At 41.5% G+C, this 19,703-nt stretch overlaps 1 protein-coding gene across 1 annotated transcript in view; it reads right to left on the reverse strand.

The window, feature by feature from the left end:
* Positions 1-19,703, reverse strand: part of HYDIN (HYDIN axonemal central pair apparatus protein) — a gene marked incomplete at its 5' end in the record, with an annotated part of 359,388 nt that overhangs the window by 130,321 nt on the left and 209,364 nt on the right. The window contains 5 exons of the mRNA XM_079723315.1: positions 6,505-6,642; positions 8,855-9,064; positions 9,308-9,427; positions 11,294-11,351; positions 12,010-12,147. Coding sequence (XP_079579441.1) covers positions 6,505-6,642; positions 8,855-9,064; positions 9,308-9,427; positions 11,294-11,351; positions 12,010-12,147 — 664 coding nt within the window. The remainder of the gene's footprint in view (positions 1-6,504; positions 6,643-8,854; positions 9,065-9,307; positions 9,428-11,293; positions 11,352-12,009; positions 12,148-19,703) is intronic.

Consider the following 19,703-nt stretch of genomic DNA (forward strand, 5'->3'; position numbering starts at 1 on the left):
ATAGCAGAATAACTGAAGCAAAGAACAGATAAGTGACCTGGAAGATAAAATAGTGGAAATAACTACCACAGAGCAGAATAAAGAAAAAAGAATGAAAAGAATTGAGGACAGTCTCAGAGACCTCTGGGACAACATTAAATGCACCAATTCGAATTATAGGGGTCCCAGAAGAGGAAGAGAAAAAAGAAAGGGACTGAGAAAATATCTGAAGAGACTAGAGCTCAAAACTTCCCTAATATGGGAAAGGAACTAGTCAATCAAGTTCTGGAAGCACAGAGAGTCCCATACAGGATAAATCCAATGAGAAACATGCCAAGACACATATTAATCAAACTACCAAAAATTAAATACAAAGAAAAAAGTGTTAAAAGCAGCAAGGGAAAAACAGCAAATAACATACGAGGAATCCCCATGAGGTTAACAGCTGATCTTTCAGCAGAAACTCTGCAAGCCAGAAGGGAGTGGCAGGACATATTTAAAGTGATGAAAGGGAAAAACCTACAACCAAGATCACTCTACTCAGCAAGGATCTCATGCAGATTTGACGGAGATTTTAAAACCTTTACAGACAAGCAAAAGCTAAGAGAATTCAGCACCACCAAACCAGCTTTACAACAAATGCTAAAGGACCTTCTCTAGGCAGGAAACACAAGAGAAGGAAAACACCTACAATAACAAACCCAAAACAATTAAGAAAATGGTAATAGGAACATACATATTGATAACTACCTTAAATGTAAAAGGATTAATTAAATGCTCCAACCAAAAGACACAGACTGGCTGAATGGATACAAAAACAAGACCTGTACATATGCCATATGCTGTCTACAAGAGACCCACTTCAGACCTAGGGACACATACAGACTGAAAGTGAGGGGATGGAAAAAGATATTCCATGCAAATGGAAATCAAAAGAAAGCTGAAGTAGCAATTCTCACATCAGACAAAATAGACTTTAAAATAAAGGCTATCACAAGAGACAAAGAAGGACACTACAGAATGTTCAAGGGATCAATCCAAGAAGATATAACAACTGTAAATATTTATGCAGCCAACATAGGAGCACCTCAATACATAAGGCAAATGCTAACAACCATAAAAGGGGAAATTGACAGTAACACAATCATAGTAGGGGACTTTAACACCCCTTTCAACAATGGACAGATCATCCAAACTGAAAACAAATAAGGAAACACAAGTTTTAAATGATACATTAAACAAGATGGACTTAACTGATATTTACAGGGATAAATTGGGAGACTGGGATTGACATATACATACTACTATATATAAAATAGATACTAACACAGACCTATTGTATAGCACAGGGAACTCTACTCAGTACTCTGTAATGGCCTATATGGAAAAGAATCTAAAAAAGAGTGGATATATGTATATGTATAACTGAATCACTTTGCTGTACACCTGAAACTAACAACATTGTAAATCAACTATACCCCAATAAAAAAATTTTTTTTTAATTCCAAAAAGGAGCCAACATTGAAAAAAAAAAAAAAACTAGGGAAAAATGCTAGTATAGGTTCAAGCTATTTAGAAGTGTTTTAAAAGTCATTTTTGAAGGGGCCTCATAATTTTGAACATATTTTATTGTTTTTTGATGTTACAAGTAATATATATTCTTTGAAGAAAAACTAGAGCATGAAGACAAGAAAAAATTTCATGAAGATCACTAGTGCTTACTACTGACACATAAATAATGATTAACACTGATTGGTGGATATCAATCCATATTTTATTTAAATACACATACACACCCACACACACCCTGGGGGTCCATGAGCCCACTAGTGTTAATAAACTTACCTCCAACCCTCAAAGTGCCTGTGACAGTTAAAAATCACTGCCATCATTTCTATGAGAAGCCATTGCCTAATTCACTTGCTTCTCTTGGCCTCCACTCTCTCACTTCCTTACATGCTATCTGCTTCACTGAACAGAACTGAGCCTTGTCACCAAATTTCACAATACACTCACTCACATGAAGCATTTTATGAAATTTTGCACATTTTATGGAATGTGTGAGTGTGAGTGTGTATGTGGGGAGTGTTATAAAGGTGGAGTCAAATTGCAGTGTGCAGTGTTTCCCAGGATTCACCCTCCCGCCCTCATTCTCTCTTCTCCTCACCCCTCTCTTGAGCAATCCACAAAATTCTCTTGTTTCCTACAAAATTCTCTTTCTTCCTGCACTCAGTGCCCTGGAGGGTAGTAGGGTGGGTCTCAGCTTTTATCTTGAGCAGTAATAATGTATTTTTCCAATAACCAATAGTTCTCTCATGTTATTCTGGTGGAAAATTTTTCTCCATCTAGTTACATGTTCAAGCATTCATGTACACTGCAGGACTCTGTAAACATTTGTTTTCATTATAAGAATCTGGCCTTATAGCAGGAAATCTGGTAAATACAGAAAGGGAAAAACATACAGAGAAAAAAATCCCATTCGGAACCATAAAAACAACGTCCAGTTCAAAAGAAGGGGGAAGTGCAAAAAAGAGTTAACATAGCAGTCCTAAAACTGCTACTCTTAGAAAGGCCTGCTTGCAAAGTTGGTAAGAATGGCTCACTGTGCCTCAACTTTTTTGTGCAAACAACTATGGTTTATGTTGAACATCTGTTTTCTTTCTGGGAGACTGGAATTTTGGTATGCGCCAGGCAGAGGATGTCTGTGTTACTGAGCCCCACTGGCACTGAGTCTCCAGTGGGCTTCTGTGGTAGCTCTCATATTGTGTAGTCACAGCTCATTGCTGGGGGATTAGGAGCATCTTGCGTGACTCCACTGGGAGAGAATTCTTGGATGCCTGCACCCGGTTTCTTCTGAACTTTGCTCCATGTGCTTTTTCCCTTTGCTGATTTTACTTTGTATTCTTTGGCTGGAATAAATCACAGTCACCAGTACAACTTATTGGTGAGTCCCCCTAGAAAATCATTAAACCTGGGGGATGATCCTGGGGACCCATGACACAGGGATGATTCTGAGGAATAAGAGCAAATATATTCTATGAGTTCCTATAAGAAAGAAGAAAAAATAACATAATATCTAGTCCATGGTCTCAATGAGATTCAAGAAGCCACTGTGTGTAAACAGCAGGAGCAGAGAGTCAGGGACAGGGAGTAACCCCAAACCAGGAAAAAGTATATGGGGATGAAAAATCCTCCTACTTCTGGTTCTGCAAATGCTGGTGACTGCACTGTTATAGCTCCCTCTCATGTTACAAGTGTAAGGATATTCTGTATAAGGCACAACAACAACAAAGGCAACAATAAAACTCTCTTTCAATATATAGTGAGCTTGAAAGAAAATAGATCCTCTGATGTGAAAAAGAAACAGAGGGAACCTAGCCAGTGTGGTTAAGTTCAGAGCCTTTACTTGGTGACCACGGGTGACATCAGACCCAACTACAGTCCCTACCACCCAAGGACTGAAATAGAGGGATGCAGCCTGGACCCATGTGAGGTGGGCACACAGGACAGATCCCTGCATGAGGATGGAGCCATGAAGGGCGGCCACTCCTGTTATTTCTCTGCACTTCAGGGAAGAATCAAGGAAGCTTGTATCTCTCTGGGATCCTAGGTGGGGAAAATATGTATCCCATGGGATACAGAATGCTCAAGCCTGTATCATGCATATGCGTGGAGTCTTCACGTACACTGACAGATCACTGTGGTTAATCCAGGTCAAAACATTAACTCAAGTAAAGCAACTATACTCCAATAAGAAAGAAAACAAACAAAGCATTAACTCAAAATCTGACCCCTGGGCTTCCCTGGTGGCGCAGTGGTTGAGAATCTGCCTGCTAATGCAGGGGACACGGGTTTGAGCCCTGGTCTGGGAGGATCCCACATGCCATGGAGCAACTAGGCCCGTGAGCCACAACTACTGAGCCTGCGCGTCTGGAGCCTGTGCTCCACAACAAGAGAGGCCGCGACAGGGAGAGGCCCACGCATCATGATGAAGAGTGGCCCCCGCTTGCCACAACTAGAGAAAGCCCTCACACAGAAACGAAGACCCAACACAGCCAAAAAAATAAATAAACAAATGTGGGGGTTAAAAAAAAAAACCTGACCCCTTGGAGTACCTGGCCAAAACAACTGCAACACTACTGTAGCACCACCCTGCAATCCAGGGTGAATGAGGCTGTCACAGAGAAAACGGTCTCAGTGGAAGATGATCCCAAGTCAAAAATTACATATCATACAGGGAAAGCATTGATAATGAAAGAGAGTTAACAGTCACACAAATAGGAATAATGGCATCCCTAATAACTCAATTAGAATAACTTAAAAGAATCTACAAAATGATTAGTGATAAATGAAGAAATTAAAATCCCAGTGAAAGAGGTGAATAACAGGTGGAATTTTTGACATGAAAAATATGATCACTGAAATTAGGAACGCAGAGTAGGGTTAGGAATGCAGAGTATAAACAGTAGATCATACTCAGTTGAAAAGAAAATTAATTAACTGAAAGAGCTGAGGTAATTATCTTGAATGCAGTTTAGAGAGATAAAGAGTAAAGAGATACACATGTGACATATAGGTTTAGAAACACGGACAAAATGAGAAGGTCCAACATATGTCTAAAAGTTGCTTTAGCAGAAAAGACTGGAGAAAATAGGGGAGAAGCAATACTTGAAGATATAATAAATGAAAGACATATCCTCAGACTGAAGGAGTGAACCCACAGCCAAAGAAAAAGATATACTTGTTATTAATATGAAGTGTATAGAACTGAACCACAATAAAAACACAACATACCAAACCTTGTGAAAGATAGCTAATAAGGTACTTCGAAAGACACAATATTAATACCAAACAAAGAAGAATTCAAAGTAAAAAGCATTAAAAGGGAAGAAAGTGGCAATTTAAAATAGATAAAATATACAGTGCAGGATGAACACTTAATAGTCATTAAATCTTGTGTGTTAAATAAGATAGAAATGAAAATGGATAAAACAAAAATGTGTATATTTTTTATATACCATTTTTAGTCTTTTATATACTAAAACCCTTTATAAACCATTCTTAGTCTTAGAAAACTTTTTATATACCATTCTTAGTCTTAGAATAATTAAACAGAAAAAGGGATACAAGATTTGAATAATATAATTTAATAGAAGTTAATTTAATAAAGATTCATCATAATCTGCATTCTATAGTCCAGACAACATTGTTTCCAAACATTCATTGGTATTAAAAAATCATTTTAGACCACTAAAATATATTAACAAACTAATAAAAGTAGGAATTGAGAAGGTCATATTACCTGGCCATGATATGAAAAACTCAGTATTAACTTCACATTAATAAGAGTTTAAATAACAAAAAGAAAAAGCTGAGTCATTTGGAAATTTGAAAAAGAGAAAAATATACTTTAAAATTACACTTGTAGATAAAACTACAATTCTAGACAACTTAGAAAATAATTAAAATTATAATGGTTGATATTAAAATGTATAAAATATGCTAACTTAACTTCCTTTTTTCAATCTATAATTTTCTTTAAAATTATGAGATGGAGCTAAAGGTGTACTCAGGCAAATGTGTACTCACATTTTTTCATTATTAATTAAGAAAGAAAGAAAAGTAGGCATTCAACTTAGGAAGAATATAAAAGTAAAATTCAAAAGAATATCTAAGATAAATTGGAAAAAGAAGAATTAAAAGGGAGTTGACTTAATAGACATTAAGATGTATTTTAAAGCTATAACGCTTAAAATAGTATATTATGGATGTAGGTACAGGCAAACAGATCAATAAAGAATAGAGAAACTAGCAATAGACCCAAATATATGTGATAATTTAGGGGAAGAATAGACTCTATCATCCAAGATGACAGCACTTTTATCTTTGGATTGTAAGATGATGAACAATTTTAATTTCATTCTTTATCCTTTTTCGTATCTTTCAATTTTTCTATAACAATTATGTATTATTTTCATGATGAGATAAGCTCGACAAAAATTCCTTAAAACTGTTAGATTAACATAATATGTACAAGGAACCATCTCTTCCATTTGTTCTAAAACCAATATGGCTCACTGCAGTCTACTGGTGTTTTCACTACTTCTAACAGAAAGCTGCTTTTATTTGTTGTAGTCAGAGTAGAGGAGGCCCTCGGCTTCAAGGAATTACAAGGGAAGTGTGAGGACATAAGTGGAAAGAAACTATTCTTATAATCATGAAAAAAAAATCCATGGGATTGTATATCTTGTTCACTGTTTAACCCCTGGTGCCTGAACAGTGCCTGGCTAATGGAGGACACACTAAATAGTTTTTTAATGAATGAAGGAAGGGCTTGGATATATTTATTTTTCTTGTCTCTGAGAGCTTGTTAGTTTTAATTAAAAAAAAAATCACACCCATAATCTTGGCGTGAATGTTTAGCATAATCTCAGCCCCTGGGGTATGGCTTGCAGGTTTGGGTTTGGGCCCCTCCTACCATCATCAGGTGGCCGTCATGGGTTGGGGTGGGGATGGGCTACTTACTGAGAGAGGCTGGATGAGTGGCACTCCCGGCAGAAGGCTGTCTGGCGAAGACTGGGGGTCAGTCAGAACGCTGAACTCAAAGCCAACTTTCCCAGTGTTCTTGAGTGTGATTTCACTCTCTGTGACATGGTCGAACAGCTCGAGAGGAGAAGAAGCAGAAGAGTGACTCCTCTGTCACCCACCCTCTGGGATGCTGCTGTCATCCTGACAAAGGCAGGTAGACAGCATGCCCCACAGACACGGATTTCATTTTCCATGAGGTAGATGCTGGCCAATCCACATTTCAGTATCACAACCAGGTGCCTACTGGGTGGGAGGAGCACTAGACCCTGGAGACTGGCTCTGTCTTAGGTCTTCTAACAACTAATTTAGTTTAGTACGGCTGTGGGGTGAGCATTTCACCTCCCCGAACCTCTGTTTCTTCATCACAAAGAATTCATATTAGAGGATCTTAAAGTAAGCTTTTTTATATTACGAAGATTTGTTTTTTTAGATAAGATTTGAGTTCAGAATTTTCTGGAATGAATTTTTCTATTTTTATGGAGAGACAGGGGAGTAATAGGCCAGCCATATTCTTTTTCCTGAGATTTTGCTTACATAATTCAGAGGGTCCAATAACCACAAACTGAAGCCACTTTGGGGGCTCTTAGGACAAAGTAGGGGAAGAACTAGTTGCTACAAAGGAAGCACTCTGAGCTGAGCCAAAACCAATTGCCCAGAAGACCCTGGAGATAAGGCGTGAAAGAAAATTCTATTTGGTCAAAGTAACGCACAAGGTGTCAATAGGTGTTAGGTGAATTTGATTTTAGGCACAATCTTTAACCTGTAAACATATATGTACACACACAATTCAGTAATAATACTGAATAATAAAAAAATAATAATGCAGTGGCTATATAATGGGGTGTCTAATTCCCATTCATATTTGGTAGGAGATATGGTATCTGAGTACATAACACAAATTCTAACTGGGGAGAGAAGATGTACAGACATAGAATTAACTGACAGTTATTCCAAAGCAAGATTTAGAAAGTACATTATATTATGGCAAAGACTCTAAGTGACAAGAGAATGTAGTGTAAGAGGAAGATAACTGAGGGATGGAGTTGAGCTGGGTCTTAGAGTATGTGTGACTTTGGAGTTGGCAGAGCGGAGGAAGAGATAGATAATATAATAGGAAAAATGGAAGCAGAAAGGGCTGGGCTGCATTAGGGCCAGTGGGCAAACCAGCTTGTCCATAAATGAATGAGCAGTTTATAATGGGAAATTATGAGAAACAAAGTTTAATACATAAGGAGCATCAGTTAATAGAGGGGCTTAGGATACCCTTGCTCAGGTGGAGGAACCTGGCTCTGATCCACAGAGTGACTCATGATTGAAGGCCTTCTCTGACTCAGGCACAGTACTGACCAGACACTTTACTTAAGTAACCATAACCATCTGGTGAAATAGGAATTGCTGCCCCATTCCCATTTTAGAGATGAGGGATACTGAGGCTTGGAGAGATTAGGGGATGTGCCCAAGGTCATAGTCAGTAGGGAGTAAAAGTAGGATAACATCCCAGTTCTTCTGACTACAAAACAATGCTCTTTTCTCTATGCAATCATTTTTGCTCTTTTCCCAAGGTAAGTTTGGGAAAATCTACCTGGCAATGATATTTAGATCAGTTTTTGATAGAAGCCAGAAATGCACTGTAATCCCTTGTTTCCATGGGTCCGTGGACCAGCAGCATCAACATCACCTGGGAACTTGTCAGAAATGCAGACTCTCAGGCTCCACCCTGGACCTACTGAATCAGAATCTGCACTTGAACAAGATTCCCAGGTGATTCGTATGCACATCACAGTTTGAGAAGAACTGCTGTAATAATTTAGGCATGGCTTGAGATCCTGCAGTGTGATAATCGCAGTGGTGATGGGAAAGCAAAACCAACTCAGAGGAATTATGCTTGATGAATTAGCAAACCCCGGGGCCTGTAAGGATGTGGGGAGCTGAAAGACAGACTGCAGTGGAAAATTCCTTGGAGGTCGTAAACTCAAGGGACTGAGAAGGGAGTAGTCCTATTGAAAGAAACAAAGAAGGTGGAATGGGCTTTTGGACTGAGAATAAAGATGCAAATTTTAGTGTCTAACATGCAGAATTTGAGGAGACAATGAGAAAAACAAGTGAAAGTGTCTGGCAAATGGTTGGCAGTGGGGGGATGATCAGGCTTAGGAAGCAGCTTAGGGGTCAAGGGTAGGGGTGATGGTGAGACTATGCTGACTGGGGTTCCAGGAGAGATGAGAGCACAAAGACTATGACCGATGTTTAAGGCAAACCCAGAAAATCTCCTCCCGATGGCTGGCAATACCTGTAATCCACAGTTAATGTCCTTGGTGTCAAAGGAATAGTTGACCAGGGAGGCCTCTCCCCTTAGTATTATCTCATAGGTGGGCCCTCCTTCCACTTCACACAGAGCTTTAGCCTGTGCAATGATGTCACAGTGTCCATAGAAGGTGAACGATATCTGGCGGCTACTGTGTGGCTGTAGCACTCCACAGAGAGGCAAAATATCAAACACCTGCAAAGAAAGTCATTCCATATGAGAGTCTGCAAAGGGCGAGCTAAAGTTCAGCCAATTTACAGATTGATTCTTGACTTTACCTTGTTTGACTCCATGAAAGGTGACTAGCCTAGCACCCTGAAAGTACATGATGATAAGGCAGTAACAGTGCTTGGGCAAATTTAAATTTCTAACTTGGGGCAGGGGCTCAGTAAGAAGAATTGTATCAGATGACTCTAGGGCCCATGAGGTGTTACTTACTTCTTCTATCCCAATGGAAAACATTTCATCCCGTTCAAAGATCCATGGCGATTCCTGAAACTCCGCCTGGCTCTGGTTTGTGTCTATTCTTTCTGTTTCAGCAGAGTTCATTTTTAATCCCTGGGAATTAGAGGTGTGAGGAAAAACTTGCAAACATTCATAATTTGTCATCAATGTGCTCCTCCCCCTCGCTGATAGAAAAAGGAAGTATGTTGTATATATATTTAAAATAGCACGTTTTTTTCTCCTACGGAGAGAACTGGGGAGGTGTCCAAGATGTATGTACAAGGATGTTTACTTCAGTGTTTTCTGTAATAGCAAAACTTTGGAAGTAAACTAAATACCTGTCACTAGGGGATCACTTTAAATGAAGTGTGTGTGGTACTGCTATCCATGGAGGATGATGCAGTGTGTATTTATAAACCAGGGATGATGCGCACAACGTATTACTGAGTAAAAAAGCAGTTCCATTTATGTAATATTACACAGGCCTATGTATCACACCTGCAAGTGTGAGCGTGTATAAATTCACTCAGAGATCTGCATATGCAAACAGAGATATCTGGGAGGTTATTTGCTGAAAGTTTTCTATGAATGGTGGGATTTTGAGAATTTTTGCTTTCATTTTTCTGTATTCTTGAATTTTCTAGGATATCTTTCAAAATATATACAAAAGAAAAGAATTAACACTTAAAAGACAAGTGTTTTATATGCACACACATACTTATTCTAAAAAATGTGGAAAATACAGAAAGCTTCAAAGAAAGAAATACAAATCAATCATCAGATTATTCTGCAGATATATATGTCAGTGTGTATAGTGTGAGTATATATGTATATATATTTGTATTCTGATTTTTTCAGTTAACATTATAGCATGAATGATACCCTCCCATATGACTAAATATTCTTTACAAGCATCATTTAAAATACTTTAAAAAACAGAACATGTAGTATTTTTTACTTAATATATCAGAGATTGCTCCAAATCAGTAAAGAGAGAACTTTTTCATTTTCTAAAAAGGATTTCATAGTGCTGCCTTGTGCAGATGTAATTTATTCGACCAGTCTCCTACTGGGGGAATTAAGTCATTCCCAATTTTTCTTGCTTTTACCAACAAAGCTGCAGTGTACAAAGATAGTTACATGTCTTTATGTAAATGTAAAGGTCTATCTGGAGAATAATATTCTAGCAGAGGAATTGTGCATTTTAAATTTTGATACACCTGCCAGATTGCATGTCACAGAGGCTACACCAATTCATACTCCTACCTATGAAGTGTGAAAATGCTTGCTTTCCCTGACTCTGCCAATACTGCGACAAACCTTATTTAAAAGATTGCATATTATCATGGACATACATATTATCATGGACATAATTTTCCTAATTTTTTGCTATTTCTAAACTGTTTTAACATACATCTTTGTACATACATCTTTGTATTTCTGATGATTTCCTTAGGCCATCATTCTAGAAGGAGAATTTAAGAGTATGAATTTGTAAACTCTCAGTCTCCTCTTTGTTTTTACTATGGAAGACAGTTCTCCTCTATCTAGGGGCTGGGAAGAGCACAAGATTGCCAAGGTTAGAGGTAAATGGCTTTTCCATTACAGAGAAAATCTATTTGCTGAGGTGTCTGGGTTCTCACTGAGGTGTTGGTTCTGTGGGTGTTTGGTTGGGAAGGAACCCGGATAAAGATGTGCAGCCCACCCGCCCCAGGGAAAGGAAACCATACATCTGAGATGGCCATGATGGACACCTGTGCTTTTTTTTTTTTTTTTTTTTTTTTTTGCAGTACGCAGGCCTCTCACTGCTGTGGCCTCTCCCATTGTGGAGCACAGGCTCCAGACGCGCAGGCCCAGTGGCCATGGTTCACGGGCCCAGCCGCTCTGCGGCACGTGGGATCTTCCCAGACCGGGGAACGAACCCGTGTCCCCTGCATCGGCAGGCGGACTCTCAACCACTGCGCCACCGGGGAAGCCCACCTGTGCTTTTTTGGTCTCTCTTTCTTCAGATCCAACTTCTTCATCCACAAGGATAGTCCTGGGGAGTTTAATGAAAATGTGGAGAATCACTCATTTGACAACCATCACAACACAGTTTTCAGCTGCATGATGGCCCTGTCTTCATCTCCGCTCTACAGTGCCCCAAAGAATAAGTGGGGTTCTCATTCAAGGGACACGTTTCTCAAGGGTCAGCTGGTCAGTGCTGTTACTACCTGCCCCCAAACGTGCAGTTTAGGGCATCAAACGTGTCCATTTTCCATAGGCCCCAACCCTTCTTTTCCTGGGCTATCAAGCCCTTGTCTGACTTACAGAAAGTTCTCAGAAGCTCTGGCAGTTCTTCAGACAACTTGGGTGTGTCCCCAGGGCTGGAACATTTTATTGTGAGAATATAACACATAGCCAATTGTCATATCCTTTTCTGCTTTCTACCCTTGACCTGATCCTGGCTTGGCAGATGGAGAGGGCAACATGATCAGAAGGGCTCAGTCCCTCAAGACTCAGGAGGCTATGATCCCCTGAGAGCAGAGATGACTTTCAACTCTGTATTCCAGATGCCCCCTCCAGGGCCTAACACAGAGAAGGCACTCATTAAACTGCTGGATGAATACATGAAAGACAAGTTTGAGAATGTAAGTCAGTGTAGAGAAAAGAATGCTATTTAAAGAAATCCATTCTGGCTTTGCCTTTGCACTTACTTAACAAAATCACTCAGATCCATCTCGGGGGACTCTATTGCTGGGACTGCTGCCGAGCTGACAGATGCCGAGGTTACTGGGATGGATTCCACCTGGGACAGGGGGGCACTGTAGGGCTTCCTTGGCCACGTCACAAACCTACAGAGGCATGGGGATGGAGGGAAAGAGTCACATCAGCTGTAGCAGGTCAGTGCCTGGGTAGGCTCTTGGTTTCTAAGGCCAAACTCCAAATCCTAGACGAGGCAGGTTGAGAAGGGACTGCCCTACACGCTCTCTTGTATTTACCTTCTTCAAATCATAACTGACGTTTCATTTTTTCCAAAAGTTTGCTGACCACCCCCTCGCAGTCTGGGTCCAGTGTCTTTCCTCTGAGAACCCACGGCCCCCGGGTTTCCCCTCTCACGCTTGTTTTTCCCCTTCCTGCTAGACTGTGAGACCCCTGAGGACTTGTATCTAATACACCATCTAACGCAGTGCCTGGCCTGCAGGGGGCACTCAGCATGGCTAGGAATGAATGAGTCACCAGGGCTCCTGCTCCCAGATAACCAGAAAGCAGGATGAGGATGCGAGGCACTCGCTCTCGGGTCCTGTTAGTGAGGGCTCAGCCTTTGTGGGACCCTGCCTCCCATCATGCTTGCTCTGGGCGCCTGGACTGCTCCACCCTGGTCCTGGCCCTGCATTTGCTTTGCTGCCACTCCGATTCTCAGAGCAGAGGGCCGAGGGGGAAATTGGTGACTGCACCAGCTGGTGCTGAAGCCCTTATGTCCAGGTTTCACTGAATTGACGTCATAAAGGTCAAAGTGGTGGGGTTGCCCCCATTCTTCCTATTTCCCCAGGGTGCATGTGGCTTTTTAGGGATTCCTCCCCTCCCCCATCTCAGGCCCCTTATATTAATTTCAACCCAATTTCACTTTGATATTCATTCTTTTTTTTTTTTTTTTTTTTTTGCGGTGCGATACCTCTCACTGTTGTGGCCTCTCCCGTTGCGGAGCACAGGCTCTGGACGTGCAGGCTCAGCAGCCATGGCTCACGGGCCCAGCTGCTCTGTGGCGTGTGGGATCTTCCCGGACCGGGGCACAAACCCGTGTCCCCTGCATCGTCAGGCAGACTCTCAACCACTGAGCCACCAGGGAAGCCCTGATATTCATTCTTGCCCCACATGCTCTCTACTTTTTCTCAGAGGCTCAGCAGAAATGTTATCTATTATATGAAGGTCCCACCACTCTCCCATCTTCCCATTTGAAGAACTTTTTCCTCCCTCTGAAGTTTCACAGCATTTCATGTGCACATCTTTTAGGATACTGTCCACTGTCTACCACGTACCTGAGTACCACTACCGGGTGTTCAACTACCAACTTCATGATTTCTGCCCTGTTGAGTATCATTTAATAAATCTATTTTATTGAGGTATAATTAACATACGCTCATTTTAAACATACAGTTTGATGAGTTTTTGCAAATACATATATACCAGTGTAACCACTACCATATTAACATACAGAACACTTAAAAAGTTTATCATCAGGCTTCCCTCATGGCACAGTGGTTAAAAGTCCACCTGACAATGCAGGGGACATGGGTTCGAACCCTTGTCCAGGAAGATCCCACATGCCATGGAGCAACTAAGCCCGAGCATGACAACTACTGAGCCTGCGCTCTAGAGATCGCGAGCCACAACTACTGAAGCCCGGGTACCTGGAGCCCATGCTCCACAACAAGAGAAGCCACCGTGATGAGAAGCCTGCGCGCTGCAACGAAGAGCAGCCCCCACTCACCACAACTAGAGAAAGCCCGCGTGCAGCAACAAAGACCCAACACAGCCAAAAATAAATAAAATAAATAAATAAATAAAAAACATTAAAAAAAGAGCAATTTATTTGAAAAAAAAAGTTTATCATCTTAAAAAGTTCCATTGTAGTTGGAGGAATCAGACTCCCTGACTTCAGACTATACTACAAAGCTACAGTAATCAAGACAATATGGTACTGGCATAAAAACAGAAATATAGATCAATGGAACAGGATAGAGAGCCCAGAGATAAACCCATGCACCTACGGTCAACTAATCTATGACAAAGGAGGCAAGGATATACAATGGAGAAAAGACAGTCTCTTCAATAAGTGGTGCTGGGAAAACTGGACAGCTACATGTAAAAGAATGAAATTAGAACACTCCCTAACACCATACACAAAAATAAACTCAAAATGGATTAGAGACCTAAATGTTAGACTGGGCACTATAAAACTCTTAGAGGAAAACATAGGAAGAACACTCTTTGACATAAATCACAGCAAGATCTTTTTTGATCCACCTCCTAGAATAATGGAAATAAAAAAAAAAAAACAAATGGGACCTAATGAAACTTCAAAGCTTTTGCACAGTAAAGGAAACCATAAACAAGACGAAAAGACAACCCTCAGAATGGGAGAAAATATTTGGAAACGAATCAATGGACAAAGGATTAATCTCTAAAATATATAAACAGCTCATGCAGCTCAATATTAAAAAAACAACCCAATCAAAAAATGGGCGGAAGACCTAAATAGACATTTCTCCAAAGAAGACATACAGATGGCCAAGAGGTACATGAAAAGCTGCTCAACATCACTAACTGTTAGAGAAATGCAAATCAAAACTACAATGAGGTCTCACCCCACACCAGTTAGAATGGGCATCATCAGAAAATCTACAAACAACAAATGCTGGAGAGGGTGTGGAGAAGAGGGAACCCTCTTGCCCTGTTGGTGGGAATGTAAATTGATGCAGCCACTATGGAGAACAGTATGGAGGTTCCTTAAAAAACTAAAAATAGAATTACCGTATGATCCAGCAATCCCACTACTGGGCATATACCCAGAGAAAACCATAATTCAAAAAGACACATGCACCCCAATGTTCATTCCAGCACTATTTACAATAGCCAGGTCATGGAAGCAACCTAAATGCCCATCGACAGACGAATGGATAAGGAAGATGTGGTACATAGATACAATGGAATATTACTCAGCCATAAAAAGGAACGAAATTGGGTCATTTGTAGAGACGTGGATGGATCTAGAGACTGTCATACAGAGTGAAGTAAGTCAGAAAGAGAAAAACAAATATCGTATATTAATGCATATATGTGGCATCTAGAAAAATGGTACAGATGAACCGGTTTGCAGGGCAGAAATAGAGACACAGATGTAGAGAACAAACGTATGGACACCAAGGGGGGAAAGCAGTGGGGGGTGGGGGTGTGATGAATTGGGCAATTGGGATTGACATGTATACACTGATGTGTATAAAATTGATGACTAATAAGAACCTCCTGTATAAAAAAATAAAATTAAATTAAAAAAATAAAATAAACACACACACACACACACACAAAGTTCCCTTGTGCCCCTACCAGTCAATTCCTCCCCCTCCCCCACCCCTGGCTCCAGACAAACACTCATCTGCTTTCTATCACTATAGATTAAGCTATGCCTACAGTTTCATATAAGTGGAATCCTAAGTATGTACTCTTTTGTGTTTGACTTCTTTTGCTCAGTACAGTATTTTTGAGAATCATCTATATTGTAGCAAAGAGCAGTAGTCTCTTCTTTTTTTTTTTTTAACACTGAGCAGTATTCCATAGTATGGATGATGACTAGTGTGTTTAACGATCTTCTTGTTGATGGACACCTTGGCTTTTTCCAGCTTTTAATAATATGAATAAAGTTGCTAAGAACAATTGTGTAGAAGTCTTTGTGTGGACATATGTTTTCATTCCTCTTAGGTGAATTCTGAGGAAGGGAAATGTTGGATTGTATAGTATTTGTATAACATTATAGGAAACTGTCAGTTTTCCAAAGTGGCTTTACACCAATTTACACTACCACCCACAGTGATGAGAGTTCCGGTTGGTCCACATCCTCACCCACACTTGGTATTCAGTCTTTTAAATTATAACTATTCAAATGATTATGTAGTGATAGCACATTGTGGTGTTAATCAGTAGGCTTATTTTAAAGGAAAATTTTATATCATTACTATAAATTAAAAGCCAATTTTATCTACCATATTTAGGAAAATCAATATGATAGGAAAAATTAATGTTATTATTTTCTTGCCCGGTGAAGACTCTGTGCTGACTCCCGCTTGCTCTTTTTAAGAAGTGAGATCCGTTCAGCTTCCCCTTGGGGAATCACTGGGCCAGCACCATCTAAGAACTGTGAGCTCTTGGAGGGCAGGGTCCAAGGTATTCCCTCTTTACAGCTCACATAGGCCAGGGTCTTATACATAGGGCATGAGCTCAATATCTGAGCATCTGATTGAATGGATGGATGGATGGCTGAATGAGAACAGGTAAGCAGCACGCAGGGTAATTCGGCTATTCTGCACCTCCACCTCCACCCCATCCCCACCTGGGATGGCCTCAGAGAAGAGTAGAAAAGCTCTTTTCATCTTCTCGCACAAACTTCCATTTGGCTTCTTCCAGGTCAGGTGCCTCTAGTTCACATCATCTTAGGCTGAAATCACACCATTCTGGGCAGAGGACACAGGGGCTGGGTGCTGGGAAGCTCATTAAAGATTCCTGAACCTCATCCTTGTGTAAATTCTGATTTGGCAGGTCTCAAGTAGGGCCCAGGAGTTAGGTTTTTAACAGTCTTCCCAGGTAATTCTACTGCACAGCCAAATTTAGGACCCGCCATGGGTAGGAAGGGCCAGAGGACAGCTAAGGGCTGGAGCTGGTAATTAATGTGGGGCATTCACTCAGCCTTACCAGCTCGGGACACAGAATATCAGCAGAGGATGATTCGGAGCACTTATTAAATCACCCCAGGGCAGCAGAGACACCTGGGGAGACTCTGCCAGATCACTGCCCCACATAACAGCACTCTCATCCAACATTTGCACCCCCCTGGGATGTTGTGCTGAAGGAAAAAAAAAAAGCACATGGGGAATATCTGAAAAAGGAAAAATACTAAGCTGTAGAGTGTCTTCAGACTGGAGGAAAAACAACACCTCAGTTGACAGTGATACCTGGACAATGGGGAAGCGAGAGGTCTTTTGGAAACAAAGGAAACCAGTAAAGTAGCCCAGCTGCTAATAGGCGGCAGACAGCGAAACCTTCACCATAACGAAGGCTTTAACTTATCAGTAAAATGGAAAACCTGCTCCAAAGAACTGAAATAGAATGTTGGTAGAGTTTTTTGGATCAGATTTTATTTTACTCTCAGGAACAGATGATTACTTTCCTGTTATGCTAACCCAAACGGGATTAGATTCAGTTATTTTTAAAAGAATGCGTAGCAAACACGGAAAATCAATACTGCTCCAGTTCCAGAGCTGCCCATATCAGAATCACAGGAGGAGCCAGCAAAGAAACCCTCCCTTAAGCTGTGACAGAACTGCGTGAATGTCAGACACACTGCCCATCAGTCACACTGGTTTGGGCTCAGCAGTTACCCTCCCCATAGTTTATTTTCAATTCTTGGGTAAGGATCAATACAATCTTTTGTGTTACAAATTAAAAGAAGTCCACCACTCTTGTTTCCTGGTCTCCCTTCACTGGAAGCAGTGTTGCACCAAAATAAAACCCCAAAGAACAGGTTTGTGTTTCAGTTAATGTTGTGTGTTGTGTTTCAGACCACACTTGGAGATGGAATGGTGTATGTCGCACATCTGCTGAATTCTCTGCAGTGCAGCCAAAATCTCAAAAAAAGGCGGGGGCAGCCTTGTAGTAAACACTTTTAATTCGTTGATTCATTGCACCTGGATTCTGGGAGTATCCATACAGAGGGTGCAAATGGCAGCTGGCTGGATTAAAAAGGTCCTTCAGGTGTGTTTAGTTTGGCTCATATGTTGTTTAATATTTTTTTGAAATTACTGACAGCAGCAGATGCTGTTGGTGCACAGACTAGGTCCCCTTCACTAAGACGACGTACCCATCCCCTAGGTGCTCTGGGTGTTGGCTGCACCTTTCTCTGGAGCACTGCCCTGGCTCAGCAGGAGCTGCCTCACCCACCCTGAGCTGCCTGGGAGCTGTTTTTCACCCCCTACAGTCTGAGTAACTTGAGTCTCAGCTACTCCGTGTGTCCCACCAACTTCCACCTCAGCACGGGTGGCCAGTTGGAAGCATTCTGGGACATAATAAAGGGCTAAGGCAGGCTGTCTTCCATGTGTGTATGCCTGCAGTTCGCTCCTCTTGTTCATGTGGCAGAGCTGGAACGTGCTGATGGGGAAGGCACTGAGCCAGTCCCATCTGTTTCATCTGTCATTTGCTTCCCAGTGTGGGAAGATCAGTAAGTGTAAGACCACAAATATGGAAAAGTGGCTGGAACTTTGTGTTTGTGCTCAGAGAGGCTTAAGAATTTGCCTACTTTTAACATGATTTAAAGTGATGATTATAATCTGCCCCCTTTAGAAGCGGGAACTGGGGGGCCTATCTAATCTGGAGGAGGCTTATGATGTGTAGAGTCAGAGGAAGGGAGGGAGGGGAAAGAGGTAGAGAGAGAGGGGTTTAAGAGAATTAGAGAAGCAGAGGTTAGATAGCTGAGAGGAAGAATGGCAATGTAAAAAACCACCTGATAAGATCTAACAAGTAAAGATGTGTGGTTTGCTTAATGTGGCACACAGATTAAAAATTAAAAGCAATGGAAGTAGGAGGTGTAACTGTAGGAGAAAATATCTTGACAATGAAATCAGTCATACTGAATAGCACACATTCATAACCTTGAACTGCTGAAACTCAAACTGGACCTCTGAACCATGCTAAGACCATTGATAGGAGACCAGTGGCTGCTGTGGGTCATTTTCTCATTTTGGTATCCAAATAGGGGGAGGGTGGGGAGCAGGAGGCTTGACCCTGAAGGGCCTTGTAAGCCTCACTAAGGGGTTGGCTTTATCCTCAGGGAAATGGAGAGTCTTCCCAAAGGTTTTAAACGGGGAAGTGAAATGATCTGAAAGTTCACTTGGGCTGCAGAAGGGAGCATGGATTACAAGGGGACAACCCTAGAATGACCAACTCTGAACCATGCTGTAAACAGCGATGGAAAGCATAACCTAATGGGATGTTCTCTGTTTTTTTATGATTAAAAAAAAAAATCAGGAAGCCAACATAGAAAACAGTGTTAGAAATCCAGAAAAAAGATAATGGCAGCCTTGGTCAAGGAGGTCAAAGGGGAGATGGAGATGGAGTGGGAAGTTCCAGTGCATATTAGCAGGTGGAATGGCAGGACCATGGCCCTGGGGTGAGGAGCCCATCCTGAGAGACCACAGCCCAAGGTCTATCCCCACGACCGCCACCTCCCCAGACTGTCCATGAGCAAGGCTGAGTGGCTGGCTAGCCAGAAGGGATGGAAATAAGAGAACAGTGGAGCAGAGAGTAGGGGCCACCACCATCACTCGGTCGCCTATGCTCCCCCTACATTTGCTGTTTGTGCTTTTCAACCTCTCGTGCCCAATGCCAGGAGGAAGAGGTGTGTGAAAACAGTAAAAATAAAGTGGCAGGAGGAGGACTGGCACCTCTCCTGCCCCTGTGGCTGCTATAGGCCCCTGTCCTGCCATGCCTGCCTCCACTGCTGGAGGGCCCTGACTCCCACCTACCGCTTCTCTAGTCTTCTTCTCCATCCTCCTCCTCCACCTCATCACTGTCAACATCACTGTCATCACCATCATCTGCTTCCATTTGGCACGCACACACTTCCTCACATGGAAAGCAGCCT

This window comes from Hyperoodon ampullatus (assembly GCF_949752795.1).
Source record: "Hyperoodon ampullatus genome assembly, chromosome: 18".
Lineage (NCBI taxonomy): Eukaryota > Metazoa > Chordata > Mammalia > Artiodactyla > Ziphiidae > Hyperoodon > Hyperoodon ampullatus.